At 53.2% G+C, this 24,516-nt stretch overlaps 1 protein-coding gene across 1 annotated transcript in view; it reads left to right on the top strand.

The window, feature by feature from the left end:
* SERGEF (secretion regulating guanine nucleotide exchange factor) overlaps positions 1-21,117 on the top strand; it is a 219,351-nt gene extending 198,234 nt beyond the window's left edge. Inside the window, 2 exon segments of the mRNA XM_025459675.2 lie at positions 20,749-20,999; positions 21,002-21,117. Coding sequence (XP_025315460.1) covers positions 20,749-20,999; positions 21,002-21,094 — 344 coding nt within the window. The 3' untranslated portion in view covers positions 21,095-21,117.
* Positions 21,118-24,516: the final 3,399 nt, after the last annotated feature.

Raw genomic sequence — 24,516 nt, 5'->3', positions numbered from 1 at the left:
CCCAGAGGCAGCGTGGGTGGCAGCCTGAGCCAGTGGGAAAGGATGGACTTTGGAACCAGAGAAGTCTGCACTTGAGTTTTGGCACCACCTTTTTCTAGCTGTATGATTTCAAGCAAGTGGCTTTTTCACTTGGAGCCGTAGGCAAACCTAATACTTTCCTTTAAACCTGCATCGCCTGTCAATCGGTAATTGAGTTTGGACATTTTAAAAAATGGCATAGGAAGTTCTGGTGGCCCTTTACCCCTACCGGATGCTCTCCTTGCACACCCATGGGGGACCCAGTGAGTAAAGGGTCCCTGCAGGAGGCCTCAGAGCTGTGTTCTGGCTGTGACCCTGAGGTATGACTTGACTGTTCAAATCTCTTTCCTTCCCAAGGCCTGTTTTCCTATTTGAAAAATTAGGGCATTAGATTACATGATCTTGAAGAGTTCTTTTCACCCTAAAAACCTGAAGATTCAACTTTAAAAGAAAAACCTTGCCACAGCTGGTATGACCATCAGTACCAGTGCCCCTCGGGTGCAGGCTGGCCTCAGCATGACCCCTTCAGCCAGCCTCTCCAGCTACTCTCCCAGGAAGCCCTGGCGTTGGATGCGGAAATCTCTTTTGGATATAAAAGCCCTCTTGAATGCATCATCTCTATCCCACCCCAATCTAGAGGCTAGGCTTGGCTTGCGTCCCAGAACAGTGGAGAACTGCTGAAAGGAGGGTTTTTTTTCCTTCTTCCCCAGTGTTGCTTTTTCCTCAGGACCTGTTGCCTTTCTGAGGCTCTAGCTAGTGAGGATTGTATTTCCTGAGCTACCTGCAAGCCAGGGCTCTGTGCCAGAGGAGTAGAGACACAGGAGGCATCCCTCCACACCCCACCCCGCCCCCGCAGTGTTATGCACAGGCGAAACAAAGCAGAGCCTTCCAGTTCCTGAGAGGCTTGTCCAGCGAGTTTACGTGGTCCTGGCCCCTCTGCCTTGGGCAGACTCTTCCCTTGCAGTGCCCAGTGTCCTTTTCCATAGCATTGAGAGGGTTGGGCCAGGGATCTCAAAGTTCCCTTCCTGCTCTGGCACTTCTGTTCTAAGTGCTATAGCTCAGTGAAGGGGCACTTGTAGGCCTTCTAGTAGAGGGACTTGAGCCAAGCCTTGAAGGCCAGACAAGGATTTGGACTGGCCCAGAAGAAATGGATGAGGGCCTTCCTGACTAGAAGAAATGGAAGGAACATGTATGAGCACGGTCAGAGGCTATAGAGCACAGGTGCGGGTGGGAAGCCCTCCAATCAAAACAGAGGGTTCATGCAGGTCATGAGGAGCAAGAGCGATCTTGGACGAGCTAGCTCTTGCCATCCCTCTGAGGGCCGTCATTCCCAGGGGCACAGGGTAGCAGTGGTACCTAAGGACAGAGAAGCAAACAAGGTGGGATACCTCCCTATCTGAGGGCCCCAGTCTGATGCTTCTCATGACAGAATGGCCTGCACCCAGAAGGCACAAGGGTCAGAGCTAGGAGAGGACACCCCCTCCAGGTCCTTTCCTTCTCACTTCAGCTAGCAGGTTCTTGGTTGGTAGGATCAGGGCAGAGTGTGGAAGAGTAAGTCTTCCCAGGATAGCTGCCCTTCTGCATGGTTTGTTCCTACCCATATGTTTTCTTGAAGTCCAGGGGACAAGAGGGGTATTGTGACTATGTCCTTGGGACTGGATTCTAGATCCATCTACGAGGCTTATGAATCAGAGTCTCACATCCTAGACCTAGCCGTGACGTCCATCCCCCCAGTCCTCTGGCTGAGGCTGACTCCCGTCACCCCTCTGTACCCGCAGCTTCACAGATGCCAGGTCCTCTCAGTGCTGCATCCTTGCTTTCTCTCCTGCCATCTGCCTTCTGCATCCCACCGCTTCTGAGACTGTGGGGTTCGCTCATCCTCTTTCTCGTGGACTTTACCTCTTTCTCCGAGCAGATCTTCCTGTAGCCCCTCCTCCACATTCAGCCAAAGTGCTCCCTAAATGTAATCCGCCGTGACGACAACGACAATGATGATGACTGTTATTATCCAGATTTTGCTTCTGAAGCACAGCTCTAATTCTGCTCCTCCCTTGCTCAAGTCTTAGTGGCTTCCAATGGCTGCTGGATAAAGTCCAAAATCTTTAGTCAGGCGTTTTGAGGATTATATTTCCTGAGCCATCTGCAGTGATATGCCCCCTACCTGTCATTCCAAATTTATTTCTTTCTACTGCCTTTTGCACTGCCTCTCCTTCCACCAAACCGAGCTACCACCATTAGCTCTATAAGCTCCATCTACCTTCCCAGCAAAGCCTTTGTTCACACTGTTCTTCCTGCTTGGAAGGCCCTTCCTCCTCCTCCTCCCTTAACTTTTATTTTTCTGTTGGGAAGTCTCCTCTGGTCACCTAGACTATATATTCCTTAATGGTTCATTCTGTGTCCCTGATGGCATCTACCAAGATAAACTCAATAATTTGTGTGTGTGTGGGGGGGGGGAGTGACTAGAAGGATCCTGCTTTTGACCAAACTTGAAATTAGGGTCATTGGAATTAGGGGAAGCTTAGTCATCAAGGCCTGTCCAGCAAGGCCTCAATGTCTATGAAATTCGTTGAAGCGATCTGGAAGTTACCTAGTGTCCGTGGGCACATATGCAGTCAACGAGCTCCACATGCTCATGTCTTTTCTATGCTGCGTACAAGCAAATTGGCAGGAAAGGGTAGAAACCTAGGGGAGCCATACTAACTATGGAGTTGGCTCTTGCTGTAGGTCAGGATAGGGATCAACCTTCCAAGGTGTAGGGGCCTATATGATCCTAAGAATATATCCTGGAGGCTATGTATCCTGGAGGGGCTGTTGGGGGTCCTTCAGCAGGAAGGTGAGGGATCTGAGAGCAGGAATCTTAAGGTAATTATTGTAGGACATTCAGATCCCAAGGGGATCCAGTCAGACATCAACAGGGGTTCAGGCCCTTAGGTGGTGAGATGGCAACAGAGTGTAGGCAGAGTGTCAGGGTCTTGACCATCCAGCCAGAATTAACTCAGACCCTCTAGCCTCAGAAACTTTCAATTTAGGGGACACTAGTCCTTTGGCTGGGCATTCCCAATGGGGATCCTCAGGAAGGCTGTCAGAGGGAAATGGGCTCCCTTTCTGGTCAGGATTGACCTGGAAATAGGCATGCCTTTAATTTGGAGACACGTTCTTCTGGTCTTCAGCTCCTATAGGCAGGCAGAACTGGGGGAGGCAATGGCTGACATTTTGCCAGGCCTGAAGGTGAGTCCTGTCTCTCCACTTGGTTCACAGTCAAGCTCACCAGGCCCTTGCCTCCATTTCAAGCTCAGGCCATGATCTAGCCACCTCTGGGCCACTGGTGGGAAAAGTCAATCTCAGGCTGATACTCACTGCCTGTAAATGGCGTGGAATTAGACTAATCAGTGACTCTTAATTCCCCAACAAATGCAAGTGCTGTGCTAATTGCCAGGGTCCACGCAGGCAGATCCCTGGCTGGCAGCATCAAACAAGAGAAGTGGTAATTTGGGGGCTGGAGTGGGGGAGGGCCTGCTTTGTTGGCTGAGCCAGTTAAAAACCGTATTACCCCAAGTGAGCCATAGTGTAGAGAGCCGGGGTCTGGCCTCCCCATCAGCCAACAGCCACTTGAGTGGCCCACAAGTATGTTTGCAAAAGCTGAATCTCAACACCAGTGGAGCAGTTGCTTGTCCATTAATGGGATTTTCTTTTCCTTTGGTTCATCAAGGAAGATTCCACCAGCAGCCTGGCATGGCACTGCCAGGGCAGCTCATGGGGGATAAAGCATCCCGAACCTTGGTGTGCTGTTACTATGGCAACATGGCATTCCAGACTCTCCAGGCAACCTTACTGGCATCTGCTGCTGTGAAATTTTCAGATGGAGAAGGGCCACTGCTCTTTCTCCAGTAGAGACAGAGCAAATTGTGAAGACAGGGAGCCTTGCACCAAGGACCAGGTCTTAAAGGAAAATGCTGTTCCATCGGTATGGAGGCTTCTTGATGAAATGGTATTTAAGCAGTTAAAGCTCTCTGTCCTAGTCTATCAGGGAGAGCCGCAGGGTCAGGAGAGACCTCCTGGAGGAAAAAAGTAAGAGGAGATGGGGAAGAGTAAAGGGGAACAGTATGAACAAAAGCCCAGCTGGGAAAGCAGATGGAGTGAGTAGATGGGATGGGCCGTTTGGTTTGGTGGGAGAAAAGACATTGGTGGAGGTGGACACGTGTCAGCCTTGCCTCTCTGAACTTGCTGCTCTGAGCCCGAAGCAAAAGCCTGACCGTGGCCTCACTCCACCTATTCAGTGGGTGGAGGACACTCTGCCTTCCTTTCCCAAGATCTCTGCACCTCACACCTCACTTCGGGTGGGCATTTCTTTTTCTCTGTTTTGGCTCACAAGTATTTGCCTTATCTCTTGTACCCACTAGAATCATTGAGCCTCTCCAGAAAAGAAGATGCTTGCCTAAGGTATCCAAAATACGGAGGTCACAGAACATAGGGGTTAAGAACTTAGGATCTGGAGGTCGACTGACCTGGCTCCACCATTCAGTTTTCAGGTGAGCCTGACCCTAACCTTCAGGGCTGAATAGGAATTCTGAACATTCCTGCCCACTGGGGTGTGAAGTGAGAGAGTGGAAGTAGTAGCACAGCACTCCCAGAATGTAGGGGGAGCTCAGGAAATGCTAGTTGTTAAGAGATTGGGAATTCCTTAAAAGAAGGGGACTATCTTATTCATCTTTGCTCATTCCTCCTTCTCTTTCCTCATATACATGAACACCCAGGTAGTACTTTACCTGGAATTGGTAGTAGAAGGATGTCTGTTGATTGGATGAATGCTCGGAACAAAGAACTGTCCACATTGATGGGCTGTACACTCCTGTCAAGTGTGTTGAGCTTTGGCGCTGTTTGGTCTCATAGGACTGGGGTCAGACAGGCCCAGCATCCTGTGCAGCTCAGCCTGCAGAATGAAGTGACTTGCCCATTCACGTCTCATATTCAGCTCCCTGTGGCCTGAAACTTTTACTTCCCAGGATTGTTGGTTTCTTGAAGGACAGGAATAGAGTCCTTCAACCTTTGGGCACAATATATGTGGTAACTAATATATAGCTTTATAATATACAAATGTCTGCATTCCCTCTCACACAAACCTTACCATAGCATGGAACTGTCAGGAGTACCACACCCCCATTCGGGAGGAAGCTGCTGAGGCTCAGTACCGGGGAGTGGGTAGTCCAGAGACACACAGCAGGAAGAGCTGGACCAGGAGCCTGGTCCCGTCCTCTGACTTCAGCTCTGGTGATCCACCAAGGAAAGTTCTTTGGGCCCATATTTCTTCTATGGGACTGAGAGTACTGGGGCGTGATCCCAGCGAAGTAAGGAGCTCTGAGCCTGGAGTCAAAATGCCATGATTTAGGTCACATGACCCATCACTTAGAAGGATGCAGTTGCTAAGTGAGCTGCCTCTCTTCTAGACATGCTTGCTCTCTGATCTTCCTGCCTTGGGTTTATAGTGGTGCTTTGAGAAGTCTGAAACTCTCTAGGGAGGGGGCATTGTTTTCAGCAAATGACGTCTCCATGAGCCACTTCGAGCCCAGCAAGGCGACAGCCTTAGCACATCTAAATGTGTCTGAAATGACAGCCAGGGCATGTTGGGAGGTACGCTCCATTGTCCTGAAGCATTAGCCATCAGAGCTGGAGATTAGTGAAGCTAGTGCCTTGGGTTTATAGGTATGGAAACAGAGGACCTGGGAGGGGCAGTGGCTCACCCAAGCCCACATGCTGAGTTAGTGGCAGAGCTGGCCCTGCAGTCCTCCAGTAGGCCCATGCTGCCCCCTCCCAGCAGAGCCTGACAGTTGCCCTTGCTCTGAGTGCCTCGTCTGAACTCATTTTAAAGCATCAGATGGGGCAGCCCGGGTGGCTCAGTGGTTTAGCGCTGCCTTCAGTCCAGGGCATGATCCTGGAGACCCGGGATCGAATCCCATGTCGGGCTCCCTGCATTGGAGCCTGCTTCTCTTTCTCTCTTTCTGTCTCTCATGAATAAATAAAATAAAATTTTTTAAAAAATTATAAAGCACCAGGTGAAGACATAAGAGTTTTTGAAAGAACTTTGGATATCAGACAGTATTTTCAACATTTAAAAAAACCCTTTTATTATGAAAGTAATATATGACCAATGAAGAAAGTTTGGATAGTAGAGAAATATTCCACTTAGAAGATCACAAACTGAGTAATGCTCTTAAACCTCAGGAACACCCCTGTTGGGCAACGTGCTGTCTTTTAGATGAAGCTTTCAGGCCAGTGGCACCCCCCAGCCCTGTTACACTCTCCAGAAGTTTAACTGCAGAGAGTAGTAGACTAACATTTACAGAGGCCTCTAAGGACCTTAGTTCTGCGACCTGAGGTGGTTATATATTATACTAAAACCAATAGTAGTTGCAGTGGTGGTTAGTGTCTGAAGAGTCTCCTCCGGGTAACACACCACTTTGTTTGTTTGTTTGTTTGTTTGTGTGTTTAAGGTTGTTTATTTGAAAGAGAGAAAAAGAGCTCACGAGTAGGGGGAGGGGCACAGGGAGAGGGAAAAACAGACACCCCAACATGGGTCTTGATCCCCACAACCCCAAGATCATGACCTGAGCCAAAACCAAGAGTTGTACACTCAACCGACTGAGCCACCCAGGCGCCCCACGCCACTTCTTTATAGGTGCTCTCACTTGATTATTTGACCATTATAAGAATCCTGTAAGGTAGGGGAAAAGGTATTCCTTTCCCATTTTGCAAATGAGAAATTTGAGTCCCAGAGACATTAACTGGCCCAAGATTATGCATCTAGTAAGTAATAGAGCTACTGATTTAAGACGAATACCTGCATAAAGAAAGCAGAAGGCACCTAGTAAATATCTATGAATGAATGTTTGACTTCCCTTCTAGGGAAGATGCTAGAAATCACTGAGTCTAGGAGTTTTCAGACTGTGCTCTGGGAAGCTCTAGGATGCTGTGGAGCCCATGGTGGGTGGTGGGGGGCTGAGCACAAGGGGGCTCTGAGCACATCACCCCTGCTCCAACCACAACAGCTTCAAGTGTTACCTGTTCTATCCCCTGGGAAGTTGAAAACTGTTTAGCTGGTCTTACTCCTACATCAGTGGCTCTCAAACTCTGGCGTTCATCTAACGGCTGGTCTGACAGGGCACCAGAACTCTGGCTTTAACAAGTGCAGATCGTCACCGTCAGGCCATGGCTTGAGGAACAGTGGCCTACTGCCTGGTGCTGGGGAAAGTAAGACCCAGGAAGAAGCAGAGGTAGGCTCGGTCATGCAGCCCATAGGCACATAGGCCCTGCTAGGAGTCTAATCTTCCTGGACCTCAATCCACTGCCCTCCCCCTGTGCCGCCAAGGCAGCAGAGCCAGGAAACAAGTGACACCGTGGAGAATAGCAGAGTGGTTTCCATAGCAATGCTCAGTGGCTTGGGCCTGTCGGGACACCTCAATCACTGATCTGAGCTCTAAGCCACAACTTGTGTGAAGTGTTACCTACTTGTTCCATGCAAGGGGTTTTAGGGGATGGGAGCAGAGTAGGAATGGTACACTTTTATCATGTGCCCTGTGCTGGGGATAGTCCCAAATGTACTAACATCTGGAGCAAGAGAGACCAGACCAAGGAGGGCTGGGAACTGGATCCTGGGCAGCAGCTGGGGAGATGGGGGAGGAAACAAGTGTCAACCATGCGTGCATCACAGTGTGGACTCTGCTGAGCACGCTGCACATCATTCAGGGGTAAAGGAAGGGTGATTGTCATTTACAGATAAAGAAACCAAAGCTCAGAAATACACAGCCGGTAACAGGCAAGGTCAACTCCAAGCCCGTCTGGCTCCATAGCTGCTGAGGAACAACAGTTGTTTCCAAATTCCCTAGCCCATGGAATGAGAACCTGAGATGCATGCTGTCCAGCGGACTCTTCCTGCTTAGGGCAGGGGAACGTCTGCCTGCAGGGGACTGGCTGGGTGCTTGTTCAAAGAGCAAGGACAGGCTTGACCAGGCTGAGAGAGCCAAAGGCTGCATCTGACCAGTCACTAGCTATAACGTGTCTCTTCCGCACAACTGAGGCTGCAGGCACTCTACAAACCACACGTGCCTTGGACACAGGCTGCCCTGACTGCCCCCTGCAGACCCCCTCAGCGTTCTGGTGCCCCCTGGGGTGGCCTAACCAGCTCTTTGACTGGGTTTCCCTCTCAAGGGAATGAGCTCCTCCTGGGGCAAGTGACACCTATTCATTCCTAAAACAAATATTTATTGAGCACCTTTCATATACCCATAACTATTCTCAGGGCTGGGGAAGCAGCATTTGAACAAAATGAAATTTTTGCTCTCATGAAGTTTTCCGTTCTAGTGGAGAGACAAGTAAATATGTGATGGGGCAGTGTGTGCTACGAAGGAAAATAAAGCAGTGTCAGGGGACAGCAGGACGGGGTTGAGTGGTCAGGGAAAGTGGTCTGAGAACATGGCATTTAAACTGAGCCCCGAATGCAGGGGGGTAGGCCTCCATGTGGATTCCTGGAGAGGAGTGTCCCAGGCAGAGGGAGCAGCCGGTGTGAAGGCTGAAGCTGGAAGCCCGACTGGCCAGTTGGGAACAGCAAGGAGGCCACCGTGGCTCTCAGGAGGAATGAATGGGACAGGCGTGGCAGCGGTAGGCATCAGAGAGGTAGCTGGGGCCCAGCTGGTACGGAACCATATAGACCAAGGTCCAAACTTTGGATTTCCTTCTGAGCTGAGATGCCACTGGAAGATTCGCACTCTGGGGACACATGGCTGGCCTCCACCCTAGAGCTTCTAGCCCCCTGGGGGAACAGGGGAAGCTGTTCCTTGGGACCGAGCCCACGGGAGGCAGAGTAGTCCCAGCGAGGGAACAGTCACGTAGGCAGGGAGCCTGGCGGGCCTCCCCAGGCCTCCCCAGCTGCAGTGTGTGGTCTTCTCGGGCCCAGGGCCAGAGGGCCTCTCCGAGCCGCCTCCCTCACAGGCCCTCAGCCTGGGCGGCCTCACATTCCCTGGGAACACGTTTGTTGGGGAGAGTCTGGCGGCAGGGCTGCAGCATTTCTCGCGCGGTGCAGCCCCCCCACCAGGCTCTGGGATTGCTGCTCCTCCTGCTGACACCCGCCCCAGGGAGGTGTCCCAGGCCCCGCAGCCCTGGCCACCACTCACCAGGCTGAGGGGAGGGTGCTGCTTCCCTCCGGACCACGGGGAGAACTTGGGCTGGTGGGTTATAATTACCCAAAAGGGCAGTTTTGCTTTCAAGCATTTTATGTTTTTTTATAAAGTAGGGACATTCACAGAGGACGTTTGTATTTATCAGCCTGTGTAGTGTGCACGCGTCCCCGTCATGCACTCCCACTCAAGAAAATGCAAAAACAAGCTGGACTTCAGCGTGAGGAAGGCACCGAGTCAGGCGCCTTGGAGTCCGAGGCACGCCGATGCCTCCTGAGCTGCCCGCGGCTCACCTGGGAGCTCCGATGGTGTCATTCCCGCACTTGCCCTCTTCTCACTCAGTTCACAGTCCCCCGGGCTCACCAGAAGGGTCTTTGGGACGGGTGTTCATTCATTCATTCATTCATTCATTCATTCGTTCATTCATGTCCAGAACAGAACTCTCGGGTTTTCTCGCCCAGCCCAGCCTCCCCCAGGCTCCTCAGCCTCATAAATGTTAGTGCTGCTGTAGTGAACCCCGCTTCCACTCCCTGGGTCAGACCATCGGCAGGTCCCGGACGCCGTGCTATGAGGGTAGAGGGAATCTGTGGGAACCACGGCCCCAGCCCCCAGCCCCCCCCGCCCCTGCACACGGGAGCCTCCTGAATGCCTCCCTGGTCTGCCTTTCGCCGCGGCCTTTTCAGGTTAAGTCAGACCTTTCAGTCCCGGCTTAAACCTTCCAGTGGCTTCTCAGCATTCTCCGAATCAACCCCCAGCTCCTCCGCAGACCTCCCTTGCCTCCTGCCGGCCTCACGCCCACTCCTGGATCCCACCCAGGGACCCCACCCAGGCGCAGCAGCCTCCTCCCTGTGCCCACTTGGGGACTTGGTGCTTGTCGTTGCCCCCGTCCGGAGAGCGCGTCCTCCAGGTGCCCCTGATGGGGCGGGATGTGCCTGTGGCCGGCTCCTTTCACCTTTCAGGTCACAGCTCAGAGGCCACCCTCCTGGAGAGGACTTCCCCACCCCGTCCTCCTCATCCTGTCATTCCACTCTGTTTCTTTATAGCTCTTATCACCAGCTGCATCCCGTCGGCTTGTGCGTCTGCTTGCTTGTTGCTCCCCCTGCAGAACGTGCAGCCCTGGAGGACGCGGCCTGCGTCTTATCCCCGCTCTTCTCCTCCCGCTAGAGCGCGCGTGAGCCTTCGGGTGCTCTGTAACTGTTCCTCCGCTCGTGTGTTCACTCTGCCGCATAAAACCATAAATAAATAGATGGGGCACGGAGCACTTAGGACAGTGAACTATTCGTCTGATGCTGTAACGGTGGATGCATGTCATCGGGTATTTGTCAAAACCCAGAGAAGAAGGTACAACATTGCCAAGAGGGGCCTCTAATGTAAACTGTGGGCTTTGGGCCGCAATGATGTGTCAAGCTGGGGTCCTCACCTGCAACAAATGTGCCGCTCAGGTGCGGGATGTTGGTTGTGGGGAAGCTGTGCATGTGTGGGGACAGGGAACTTTCTGTACTCTATGCTCCATTTTTCTGTGAACGTGAAACTGCTCTAAAAAAAATCAAGTTTTCTTAAAAGGAAAATAATACATTAATGTAAATTAAAAGGATTAATCCCTTAGGTGTTTTTCCTATTATAGTTCCTTTCTTTTTTTTTTTTTTTTCTTGACTGTCTTGAAGTTCAATAAAAATTTACTATCTGGGGGCAGCCCAGGTGGCTCAGCGCCTTCGACCCAGGGTGTGATCCTGGAGACCCAGGATCGAGTCCCACACTGGGCTCCCTGCATGGAGCCTGCTTCTCCCTCTGCCTGTGTCTCTGCCTCTCTCTCTCTCTCTCTCTCTCTCTCTCTCATGAATAAATAAATAAAATCTTAAAAAAAAAATTTACGATCTGAAAAAAATAGAGACTCTATTCCCAAAAGGCTTTGATCCTTCTGAAGAACTGGCCACCGCTCTCCCAGGTGCCCCGACCTAGCACGTGTGCTGCCTGAGGGCTGCTCACCGTGTGCCCCGTGCACCGAGCTAAGTGGGCTGCGGCCCCACACGCAGAGAGGATGCTCAGCAGGCATCGAGTGAGTGATGGGAAAGCAAGAGCGATTTCCTTCTCAGGCCTGTTATATCTAGTGGCTTCTCCCTAGAGCCCTATGTTCTGGTCTGCATGTGGATTCTTCTGGCCCCGACTCTGGGTTCCAGAACAGACCTTCTCACCCGCACCCTCACTGCTGCTCTAACTCCCAGCCTCCCCTCCTTGCACACGGGTGGTTCCCAGACAGGCATGGAGAGAACAGCGTCGAGACGCTCGGTCGGTGACCAGGTTCCAGAAATGGCAGGAGTCCCGCTGCCCCTGGTCCCGGAGCTGCATCTGTGCTGGTGCCCCCCAGGATTGCTGTGTTCATTTAATAAGATGATAATTAATGGAGACAACCTGAAAGTTCTGGCCAGGTCCAGAACAGCCGCACACAGGCCAGGCCAGGGGAGACGGCGCAGATTCTCATGCACAGTTTAGGAGTATATGTGGGCTGTGGGCTCAGCAAGAGTCAGCAGACTTGGACTCCAGCGTAGCTAAGGTGACCCCAGGCTTAACTGATAGAATCAGCCTCCGAGACAAGGTGTTCATCTGGCAGAGCGCATGGTCCCTAGAGCCCTTGGCCAGGTCTGGGAATGACCAAGAGAGAGATGATGGCAACCTGGGACCTCCTGAGAGCAGGGTCCTTGGTTGGCTGTGAGGACAGGCCACCAGATTGTACAGGGGATGATACGTCACCTCCAGGGAAGAAATCTTAGAGGATAGGAGAGCTATCCTACACTATGCCACACTTGAAGGAACCGAACTCCAGAGGTGCCAGCCTGTGCCCTTAACGCTCCACCCACCAGGGGCAGACCCCAGCTGGCAGGACCAGGCCGCACGCCAGGCCTGCTCATGTCAGCATCTCTCCTAGCCTGTTTCTTCCTCCACAGAGCGTGATCACAATGCCATCTTCCCAGGGCTGCCCTGTGAAATGGGCTGGGTCGTGCAAAAGCTCTGGCACCATACATGGTCCTAGTAGGGCCTCGACAGGGCACATTGCCTTTTCTGTTCCCTCTCCCGGTGCAGCCGGCAAGCCCAGAAAGCCAGCAGTTCCACAGGGAGCACAGAATTCAGAAAGACAGTCTGTGGGGAGGATTTCAGTTGTTTATAAAACAGGCCAACACGTTTCCACCTCGTAAGTTCTAAATCCATCATTTCTAGCTCCCCGGATCTAAGAATAGTCACCCAGTGGAGCCAACGTGCCGCGTGCCACAGCACGCTCTCTGCGCAGGTGACTGGGGAAATGTAGCCCCAGCAGCCCCAGCACCTCCTACTCCCCAGGGGGTGGGGGGGTGGCTGGAAGGCTGGCCTCTGCCTCCCCCGGCTTAGCTGTTTCCACACCTCGCCCAGACTCAGTTTTCTTTTCCATGCAGTGTTGATCCTCACCGGGCCGCCCTGACCATCCCATGTGGTGCCGGCAGCGGTGCAGAGGGGCTGCGGAGAGCAGCGGGGAGGTGTGGAGGTGCGGACCTCAGGCCAGTACTGCCCCACTCTGGGCCTCAGTTTCCTCTTATGTAATGGGACAGAAATCGACAAAGAACTGGACAACTTTCTGAGATACGGGGTTTTAAAAGAGGTTCTCAAGCAGCCCCAGCCTGGCAGCCTCAAAATGAGACCTGTGGGGGCAAACCCAGGAATTCAGCACATTTGTCTTTATCATCTGAACCAAGGCTATTGGTCTCTCTGGTCTGAGGGAGCCTGCGTGGAGGCCTGGGGCCTGAGTGGGGATGCCCCGACTCTGCTCTTCGGCCTCCACATTTCTCCGTCTCTCATACACGTCCACGCCTAACCACACCACCACACAAGCTCTCTTCCCAGACTCTGCCCACTGTGGGAGGGCCCGCACCAGCTGGGGGTTGGAGCCTCCAGCGGCAGGCCACCTGCTGCTCTTCCAGGCAGGCTCCCAGCCATTCCAGCCTTCTCCCTGTTAATGAGCGGAGACCGCTCTGCCCGTGGCATCTCCCCACTACATCCACAGGCTCGCTCTTGGCCCTCCAGGAGAGAACAAGGCAGCTCCATTCTCTTGCTTAGCCATTCGTTCATTCGTTCACTCGTTCATAGGTTTATTCCAACAGGTATTAAGTACTAATATACGCTAAGCAAGGTTTAGGCGCTGGGGCACAACAGCATACAAAACAATCCCTGCTTTCAAAGAGCTGTGTTCTAGTCAGGAGAGAGAGAGAGATAATGATCAGTAAAAATACATTTATAAAGGAAAATAAAGCAGATGAGAAGACAGAGGTGGAGGGGGTGTAGATAGCCATTTCACACAGAGTTGTCAGATAAGGTGACGTTAGAACGTGAGGGAGGGAACCTGTAGTTATCAGGGGCGAGAGCATTCCAGACAGCAGGAACAGCAAGTGCAAAGGCCCTGAGGCGAGTACTGTTTGAGGAACAGGAAGTCAGTGCAGCTATGGCCACGTTAGCAGGATAGAACACACGGGCCTCAGGTCAGAGAGGAGCTGCTGTTTATGTGAGTAAACGGAGAAGCCACTGGAGGATTCTGAGCAGAGCAGTGCCGAGTCTGACTTAGGTTTTAACAGGATCACTGGGGCTCTGTGCGGAGGACAGACAACGGAGCGGCGAGAAAGCCCACGAAGCCCTCCCAGAGTTGCAGCGCGAGGCGAGGGGACGGGGCTGGCAGGAAGCGGCGGGGTCCTGGCTGTGTTCTGACCTTACCCTCCTGAATCCCTTCCTCCCCCGCCCGCCTCTTTCTTCCGCGTGGACACGCAGCGCTCCTCGTGGCCCTCAGCCTTCACCCCCAGGGCCTTCCCGGTGCGCAGGGCCCGTAGGCCAGCCTGCCTCCTCTCCCAGCCCTCCCTGGGGCCACGGGGGCCACAAGCCCAGAACGCCGCCAGAGTGATTCTGTGGGCGACCAGCCCCACTTTCTGATTGTGCAGTGGCTTCTTCCCGCTGCCTCAGCTCTTGCCTGAGGGCGTCATTGGCCTCTTGCCCCAGCGGCCCGGAGGGGCCACTGTCCTCCGGCCGCTCTCTGTAGGAGCTGCCCCTGTCCTGGGAGTGACGGGGAGAGAGACTTGCAGCTCCCTGCTCTTGACGCCTGTGGCCGGGGCGGCTCTGTACAGGCCAGCAGCCAGGCACAGGACCCGGGTTGATGGCACCCGGTTTCAGCGTCATGTGTGCATGTGGGCCCCTCCCGGCTGCTCTCCAGACAGAAGAGCGGCTCAGAAAGGCCGTGGGCAGGGCACAGGTCCACATGTGCTACGTCCCCTCGCCTGTCCCGTGTGCCCTGTTCTCAGCACCCCACCCCATCGGCTCACTGCCTGGTGAGACAAGTGCAAATGTAAATTTGTGAGGTCTTTGGAGACGAGGTGACCTGTTAGTTACCGGACTTCTTTGCCCACATTCCTCCCTCCGTCCTCCGCCTACCAGAGGCAGGAGAGGCAGGGCCTTCCCGACCCCCTGAGGCCTGGGCTAGAGAAGACTGTATATGAACAGGAGAGGCCCGGGGTCACACTGCCCAGGTTGGACTCCAGCTGGGTCTGAACTCAACCAGCTCTGTTACCTTGAGTGGTTCATGCCATCCCTCTGGAAAGTGGGGATGACGGTAGATTGTACCCTCACAGGGGGGATTCAGTGAATTCAGTATTCATCACGGGGCCCGGCATACACTAAGCATTTGGTGGTTTTATGCCATTTCATGTGGTTTGGCAGTAGGGAATGAGCCTGAGACTCGGGAGTCATGGATTCGAGTCCTGCTCAGAGTGGCTGTGTGACTGTGAACAAGTTATTTCACCCCGCTGAGCCTAGTTACTGCATCTGTAAAACGGAGTTTGTAACACCTTCAAGGTTGCTCTGGGGATTAAGTGCCATTTGTGTGAAATTGGGAAGCACCATCCTGAGGGGGCAGCCATCATCCTTGTGGCTTGAGATGGCAGGTAGGGCTCCAGCCACCACACAGATTCCCAGTGGCAAAGGGTGCATGCCATCCGTCTTTGAAGGCAGGGTGCTGTAAGCTGTTACAGAACATTCTGGCTTCCATCCTATTGGCCATACCCAGCTGCAAGAGAGGTTGGGAAATGTAGTCTTCACTGTGTGGTTCCAAATGAAGCTTTACCACACGTGCTTTGTCACATGCTCAGGTGTTTGCCCCTCTTCAGCATGGCCCTCCAGCAGAAATGCGGCCTCCTCCCTAGCACTGGGCTATAATCCCGGCACCATAAGGCCCTGTAAGGACCCAGGTTGCCAAGAAGCTCAGGCAGGTGCCACAAGGCCTGAACAGATTTGAGTATTGTGTCCAGCCTGTGCCAGGACCCTGCCAGTCCCTAGGTTCCGCTGCCTGCAGGGCTCCTAGGCTGACGCAAGTGTGGTGGGCCACCAGCCCATCACTTGTCACAGCGTAGATGGATCAGGCCAACTCCATTGAGCCCCATGAGGCTAGGGAGTCCCCCCAGGAACTGTCGTCTTTCCACCCAAGGCCCAGCCATGTGCCTCGGGGCCAGTATCACAGATCTGGATCAATCAGGTGGGTTTCACTTCCCCAAGGACCTGGTGAGCGCCAGGCGTGCTGCAGAGAGCCCTCCGTAAGGCCAGGAATCATCCGCAACCTACCTGTTTTGAAAACTGGGCGTTCCATATTCCGGTTAGCCTAGGGAGAGGCCTACCGTAGGCTACCCCCCCTTCTTCTCACCTCTTCGTGAGAATAGCCTGCACAGCAGCAGCGTGCGGAATCCAGAGGGTCTTCCCATCCTCACGGTGCCGCTGAAAAGGCGGCCCTAAGTGAGGCTGGAGGGGGATAAAGGGAACCCATTCTAAACTGCTGGGGGGGCTCAGTACCCATTCTAAACTGCTGGGGGGGCTCAGTACGTCAAGGTATCGTCCGTTCAGGGGCCAGTCCTTCATTTTTAAAGTTCAGCAGCCTGGTTTCTTCCTATAGAAAGTGTGTTTAAAGCATTCAGAAACCCTCAGCTTCTTGTCATTCCAGCCTGGGCCTTCCCATCTGCTTTGACACTGGCCTGGCCTTCCTCGCCGTTCCCCCCTCTCCCCGTGGTGTGCCTCATACATGGGCAGGAGCTGTCACCAAGTGTCAGGCACTGTGCTGGGTCTTTGAATATGTCAACTCATGCCGTGCTCCCCCCGGCAACCCAGCGATGCAGACGGGGACAGGAGTGCCATGTCACACAGATGTTTGGGAGTGTGGGACCCAGGACAGCACTGCCCAGTCCGCGGTGAACAGCGTATGTTGACACATGTCCGCCAGGGGCCAGCAAGGTCCGACCCGCAGGCCAAAGCCGGCCTGCGGCCTGTTGTGCTTGGCCTCGCGAGCTAGGAATGGTTTCGAAAGGGTTATGATAGAGAAGAAGAATACGCAACGGAAACCAAATGAGGCTCTCAAACCTCAAATATTTACTATCTGCCTTTTTAGAATAAATTTGGCAAGCCCTGGTATGTAATATGCAGAGCTGGTACGGATTCTGGAGCCACACCGCCTGCCTCCTGGCGCCTCTGCGTCATCATCTATGAAATGAGGATCATCTATGAAGCATGGCCTCACAGGGCTGCTGGAGTTAAACGAGATAAAGAACCTAAAACGCCCAACTTCCAGTAGGCTTCTTGGGAAGTACTGGGGGAGGACATCTCCGGCCCCTTGCCAGGCTTCTCGACCCAGTGGGCATGAGAGGCCTGGCTCGAGGCCTCTGGCTCCCCGGCCCCTCGGAGCGCGCTTCCTTGGGCGGAGGAGAGGGCCCTGCCAGCTGCCCGTCGTGCCGCGTCCTGCCGGCCGCCCAGCGCTGCCTTCCTCCCACCGCCGCTCCCGCTGACCGTCAGCTGGTGCCGCTCACCAGGGCCGGGCACCAAGCCCACGCCAGGTGCCGGGCCGGGCCCGCAGGTCCCGAGCCGCGTCCGCCCCCCGCCCCGGGCCTCGCACCCACCTGGCCGACGGGGCCTGTGACTGTCGGAGCCGCAGCCTGGGGCCCGTCCTCTCTGCGTGCACTTCCTCGCTCGTGGGCCAAACAGGGGGACATCTGTGTTTCCCCAAACCCAAGCTTTTGGCCGGTGACTGCCTTCCTACTAGGGACAAGGAAAAGGAAGGGTAATCCCGGGCCAGCCAGCCTCTCCCTGTGACAAAGTGGTCTGTGAAACAGATTTTCAGTGGATACAGAATGAAATGGAGAGATTTTAAAAAATAAATAAAACCATCGAAAAATCAAAAAAGAGTATTTCCTGATCCGGATAGGGATGGGTTTTCAATTCTTAGAAGCAGTAGAAGAAAGTATAAAAGATCAATGTATTTTACTACAAAGAACCATAAGGCTTATGTTTTCTATCAAAAGACCCAAAACAAAATTTTAAGTCAGACCGAGAAAAAAACATTTATGCCAGCTATGGCAGAGAAAGAATTTAATATTTTAGGAATTAATATTCCTAAAATAAAAATCTTTAAAACAAGAAGGCTCTTAACAGACAATAAGAACAAGTATTTATATAATACTACGTGCCAGGCACCATTCTAAGTATTTTATACATACTTACTCATTTAATGGTTGTAAACAACTTTATGGTGACAGTGCTGTTGTCCCCAATTAACAGATGAAGGACATGAGGCACAGAAATGCTAAGTAACTTGCCCAGCGTGACTCAGCTAATAAATAAAGGAACTGGGATTTGAACCCCGACCACCTGTCTCTTGGGTCTGACACTTAAAGCCTTCTTTCTGTACTAAACAGGAAAAAGATATGAAGCAGACAGTATACAAAAGAGGAAATACAAATATTTGAGAAACATAAGAATTATTTTTCAGTTTTGATGGCAGTGAAAGACCAATAAAAACAGTGATATATCTTTTCTGTCTTCAAACTAGAGAAGATTTCTAAACGGTAGAATAAGCAATAAATACTGGCAATGCTGGAGTAAAATGGAGACTTCCACAGGTTGCTGTAGTTGTATTCAGGTGGCCTTTCTGAGAAAATACTGTGGAAGCACTCAGAGCAGTACTCGGGAATCTCAAAAACGTCCATGCCCATTGACGAGGAATTCCCGTTCTAAGAATCTAGTTTGAGAAAGCAATTAGATGGACAAAGATCGATGTGCAACGATGTTCACAGGAATATTATTCCAAATAATGAAAAATTAGAAACAACCTATGTATCTGGTAATAGGATACAGGTTAAGGAAACTGTTGAGTCTCCGCAATGGACAATTTAGACAATCATCTGAAAGAAATGTGTTTAACAAAAGATACCATAAGCAAAGCGAAGAGACATAACCATGGACTTTTGGGAAAAGACGCTTAAAATGCAGAGCACAGTGAAGAATTGTGTAAATAAAAGAATACACAAAGAAAACGTACAGATCAGCGAGAAAAAGGCAAACAACCAAAGAGGAAAACAGGCAAAGAATGTACAGAGGCGGTTCATAAGAGGTGACTCGGTACAGTCCCTCTCACTAGCAGTCAGAGAAACGCAGATTCATTCATCGTACGGATCAGCTGTTGGGGCTGGAGGGGAGGACAGTAATTAGGCCATACCGAAAATCCCAACAGGAGACTCCACAGCCTCACATTTGTAGGGACCCACCCTTCACAAGCACTGCTTTGTACAAGGAGACGTGCTCAAGAGTGTTCACGGTAGTGCTGCTTACAATAGCAGCAATATTACTATCATTGTATAATATTCTTGCACATCATATATTGCGTAATCATATATTATATTGCATAATAAAATAGCGGCAGTTATTACCACGAGAGAGCTGTCCATCGGGAGGGAGGCGGATAAGTAAAAATCTGATTTCTCCATCCCAGGATACTACGCGCCGTTAAAATAAACGAACTAGACCTGTAACTATCAGCTCGGATAAATTTCCAAAAGCAAAGCTGAGTGTAAAGAACAAGTATAAAAAAAGATATTTCAGTGATGCTATTTATGTAAATCTTTAAAACAAACTAAAAACATTACACAGTATTTAAGGACACATAGGTAAAAAGTATAAAACCAGCCTGGCAGTAATGAATACCAGCTTCAAAACAGTGGCTCTTTCCCGGGAGAAGAAGTGGCTGGAGGGCAAGAATGGGAAGCAGGGCTTAGTCTGTATTTTTATGATCGATCTTTTTTTTTTTTTTTCTTTTTAAGGGAAGGGTTGAAGCAGATACAGTAAAATGATGACTAATGTTCTGGATCTGGCTGGGGTAATGTGTCTTGTCTGTTAAATTATTTTTTGTACCTTTCTGTGGGTTGAACTACAAAATTTCAAACAAGTTATTTTTAACTTACTTTTTGAATAATTTACAGTTCTGTGGATAAATATTTGTGTTACAATAGTAAGGGACAAAAGCAGGACAAAACATACACAAGTATTTACAAATTTCACCAATTAAAGATCTCTAAAGAGATTATCTAAAATATTCATACTAATGGCAAGACTCAAAGTCTGCTTTTTCTTTACACTCATCCATATTTTCCATTTTTTGTCATGAAGATTAGCATTCGTTTAATAAACTGGACAGGAAAGTTTTTCAATGACTGCAGAAAAACGTGAGTGAATTTGGCCCTAGGAAAGGGTCTAAAAGCTAGAAAGAGGGTGCTGTGATGGTGCGTGGGCATCACAGGCTGTCAGAAATCTGCGCTCAAATGCTGGCCTGGAGACTCCCTGGCTCTGTGACTGAGTCCATTCGATCTTTTCCCCATTAGTGAGCCTTTATTGAGCACCAGCTGTGTACCGGGCTAGGGATACAGCAGTGAACAGAACATACACGGTCCTTCCCACCCCTGTAGAGCAGATAGTCTAGTGAGAGGGAACAGTACGTGCACCATCCCTGTGAGGGGAAAGTCCAAGGGTGATAAGAAGCACCTGAGTTGGATTGGGAGGCCCAGTACAGAGAGGGCCTGGAGAGAAGAGAAGACCCTGCAAGGCGTATGTAAGGAAGTGAAAGAAGGCAGGGGTTCTGGAATGCAGTGGGGTGGAGAGGAGTTGGGTAAGGGGAGGCCAGCAAGGCAGTCAGGAGCCAGAGCTCACTCAGGGCCTCCCGGGCCGCGGAAAGGCCTTTATGAGGATGTGGGAAGCACTGAAGGCTTTTGAGCGGGGGAGCCATGCAACAAACCTGGGTTGTCAGAGGTGACCAAGACGCTCCTCCATCCTTGAAGGTTGGGGTGGGTGGTGAGCAGCCCGTTGGCCCGTTGGCTGTCGGCGTGGCTCACCGAGTAGGAGAGTGGTGTTGGGATCAGGGGATGGCGCAGATGGAGAGACGGGGAAGGATTTGAAGTATTTCGAGGCAGAGTTGGCGGGCCTTGGACGATGGTGGGTGGAGGCTGCTGGTAGACGAGGTTAGAGTGAGGGAGGGGCCGAGGAGGAAGGTCAGGGGGGTTGGCGGGAGAGGGAGACCCTGAAAAGGCTGTGGGGGGCAGGGTGGCAGCAGGGGTAGTGAGCTCACCACCAAGCGTGGTTGAGCTTCGGTGTCTTCACCTGTAAACGGGGTTTATGGTCTCCCGGGCTCCCAGGGTGAGCGTTGCAGCGCTGTTCTCAAAACCTCTTCTAGAACAGTCTTCTCTCTCTTACACAGGAGGGACGTGTTACTCTTGGGGCTGGAACGAGCATGGCATGTGCGGGGATGGCTCCGAAGCCAACGTCTGGGCCCCGAAGCCCGTGGAGGCTCTGCGGTCGTCACGGGGACTCCTCGTGGGCTGTGGGGCTGGCCACTCCCTGGCCCTCTGCCAGCCGCCAGCCCGCCCTGAGTTGGACCAGCGCCCCAAGGCCACCAGCTCTTCCCCAGATGCCACTGAGGACACTGAATCTCAGGAAGCCACGGACAAAGAGAGAGAAAGTGGAAGGAAAGACAACCAGAAACTTCTACCCAAAGCCAATCTGGCAGGTCCAGAAATGGGGGGCTTGTAACAGAGGCCGTTTAATAAAGTGACTTTTCCCACCCAAAGTGTTCCCAGAGAATTGCTTGGTCAGCTGGTGGGGCTGGCCTGAGAAGGGCTCCGGAGGTACTGTGGTTGGGCTGACCACGGGCCAGAATGATGGGAGGCTGTCTGGCCAGTGTCTGGGGTTCAAGGACACAGACATCCCTTCCGCCCAGCAGATGGGAACAAGTCTCCCCACGAGGGCAATAGCAAGAACCCAAGTTGGTTGCATGGCTGGGGAATCTGGTCTCTGAGCAACATTCAAACTGCCATTGCCAAGGACATGGAAACCAGCAGGTTCCAGCCTGTCTTTCCCTGTGGGGACAGAGAACCCAGCCCAGCGCCCATGGCTGTCACGGTCCAGCAGCCTTCGAGTCTCAGCACATTAGTTTGCTGGTTTGAGGAGGTCGGGGTGTCCTGGTCAGGCAAGCGGGCACTTGGACAGGAAGGAGTTCTTATCTTGGTGACTAGGTGAAGGGAGAAGGTTCTGGATGGAGGGTTGGAAGGAAGTGGAGATGAGTGAGGGGGAAAGAGACAAGACTTCTGGGAAGACCTAGTGGAGGGGACGCTGGGGACAGACCAGGGAATCTAGAACCAGAAGACTGGTGTCTTCATGCGAGCCAGACAGGACCCTGGATCTACCAAGCTATATAGCTTCAGGTGAGGGGCAGGGGGAGTCTGACCCTAATTAACCCCTGACATCTGCCCTTGCCTCTGCAGGAAGGGGCTTCAGGTAAAATGGGGACAGGCCAGACCACTGGCCCCAGGCTTCCCTAGGTGGCGGCTGTGGCTTTGGGGGACAGAGCGCCTGTCTCTCTGCTATGACTGGTAGCAGGCCTTTGGCCAGAGGGCCTCAGAAAACGGCTTTCCCCTGGAGACTGTGTGGCAGTGTCCCCAGCTCGCTGGCCCAGTCTGTGGCCCACTCCACACCACCTCCCCTCGGCGACTCAGGAGAGGATTGGGTCCCTGAGGGCCAGACTTCAGGAAGTTACAAAACCCCAGGACCTCAGAGCAGAGGACCTGTCATGACCTCCTAGCCTAGTGACCTTCAAAGTGCATTTGTTAGAGCCCTGGAAGTCTCCCGAGAATTCAGGGGCCACCGTGGGCTATGGGCAAAGGAAAGCCACCTGGACAGAGGTCCGGGTCCCCAACCCTCCACCTTATTCACAGCAGCTTTATTTTCATCTACATTATATACTGGGCTTCACAGAAGCTTTCACTTGACAAGGGGTCCTTGAGAAAGTTTGGAAACCACTGGTCTTACCCAACATTTCCATTTTTCATTTGGGAAAACAGAGGCCTAACAAAAGGGGAAAGGACCACACACCTCACTCCTGGCCCTGGGTCCTGATCGGGAGGTGACCCATCCAGAGCCTCGAACCAGACCAGGGGGGCCAGACAAGAGGCAACCCTGGGACCAGGAGTGGGTTTAGCTCCATGGAGTAGGGCCGAGGACCACCCTGAGCTCCCCGGGCCTGAGCCTGGGCACCACCCGCAGCCACTGGCTGACCGTGAACCAGTGCGTGGAGGCCTGTTCCCAATGCTGCATCCTGGGAACGGCACCACCGGCCAGCGAGGCCCGGGTCGCCCACTCCCGGAACCAGCGAGAGCCTGGAACAGTCTGTAAGCGCTTCTGCAACGGGAAGGACGGCTCTGTGCACCTTGAGCTGGTCTTGCCGAGGTTCCCACACCCTCAGATGGAGCAGCTGGGTGGCCCGGGATGACCCCCGCCCCGCCCGGCCTACAGGCTGGACGATCCGCGTCAGACACAGGCCAGAGCCGTCCCGCACCGAGAGCCCTCAGGCCCGGACTTCTGGACGGGCTTCCGCCTCACGAGGAGCCAACACGGCCTGGGGGGCCCGGGTCCCCTCCCGCCGCCCTCAGCACCTGCTGGCAGGCACCCCAGTTCTGAGTCTTCTGCTGAGCCCTAGGGCCCCTCCCGAGGCCTTGTGGGCCTAAGAAAGAAGCCTCTCAGGCCTCCTTCCCCGCTGAAACGGGGGGGCGGGGGGGGACGCATCTCAGGCCTCAGACTCGCTCGGGACTCGCCCACAGGGCACAGAAAACCCACACGCGGGGAGTGAGCGGCTCCCGGCACTAGACAACGCGGCTGACGGGCCTGTCACGTCGAGGGCCTCCCTCGTGCCTTTCCCGCGGCAGCAGGAAGTCCTTTCACCGGGTCTGACGGGGGCCTGGAAACTCCAGGCCCGTCCATAGTAGTGTCGCCCACGTGTTTTTCTGGACCCTTCAAGTCCTGTGGTCATTCTCCGACTTAGAGATGTCCAGGCCCCTCATTCCAAACAGACCCTGGGCTCTTCGAGAGCAAGGGGCCTGGTCTTGGTGGATTCCGGAACCCCTTCACCAAGGATGGGCTCTGATACAGCGGAAGGGCCCAATAAATGCTAACAAATGAGCCGGTGAGAACACTCCTAGGGCGCCCACGGGGTGGGGGGGCTTCAGGGGGGTCAGGATCCCCTCACACCACCCGTCCTCTGTTTGCCTCTGACAAGCGTGTGAGGACGACGCTGTGCAGGTTATAACCACTGACAGTCGGTGTCCGTGTCCTCCACCTGGTTAGCTAATGAGCCATAGGAGCCAGTTTGGGTAAATACTCGCTCATTTTAAAAAATGTCTTTCTTTCTGATAGACCAAGTAGAGTGGCCTTCGAATTCCTCCCGTGTGAGAAGAAGGAAGGGAACAGAGAGGGGAGTGAGCCCAGCGTGTGCGCGCAAGCCTCGGGCCAGGCATCTGCAGTGACGGTATAGGGTCACCATGTACCAGGCGCGAGTGGCATGTGTACCTCCTCGCCTGCCTGCCACACGCCCTCCCCTCCTGGTCACAAGCACCCCCCTCTCCCCCAGCAGGCCCACCACCTTCCAACTCGCCATCAGATCCAAACTGGATGAGACTGTGCTTGCCAAGGTGAATGCGGGCCTGGGGCTCAGAGGAAAGTGCTCTCCCCTGCCCCCCAGGCGCCTGGAAGGACACCCAGTGACATGGGAATTGGGAGCTACCTGGTGAGGTGGGAAGTGGTGGGACTGTCCGAGGGAGGGAGTTACGCGTCCTGGGTGCACAGGGTCGGAGCCCCAGAGCCATAAGAGTCCACGGGGCAGCGGGGGGCGCTGTGCTGGCCAACTGAAGGAGCTTCCCTTCCCTTCTCAGGACACCAGGTGTTCAGGCAGGTGAGCAAGGTGGCCAGATGTGTGTGTGGAAGGTTCTGGGCTTCTATTGCACCCATGGCACTGCATGAAGGCAGGCAGGAGGCCAAGTCCTGGGGGCCCTGGGATCCGGGACCAGCCACACTAGTGTCCCTGTCAGTTCTGGGCTCTAGCCCCGGGAAGGCCCCAGTCAGCTTGAGACGGCTTCACCTGAGCCCTGAAGTCAGCCCGCCTGGGTTAAAATCTTCCTTCCTCTTCCATCCGCTGTGT

This window comes from Canis lupus, chromosome 21, assembly GCF_003254725.2.
Source record: "Canis lupus dingo isolate Sandy chromosome 21, ASM325472v2, whole genome shotgun sequence".
Classification (NCBI taxonomy): domain Eukaryota; kingdom Metazoa; phylum Chordata; class Mammalia; order Carnivora; family Canidae; genus Canis; species Canis lupus.
This window is presented reverse-complemented; position numbering and strand designations above follow the sequence as displayed.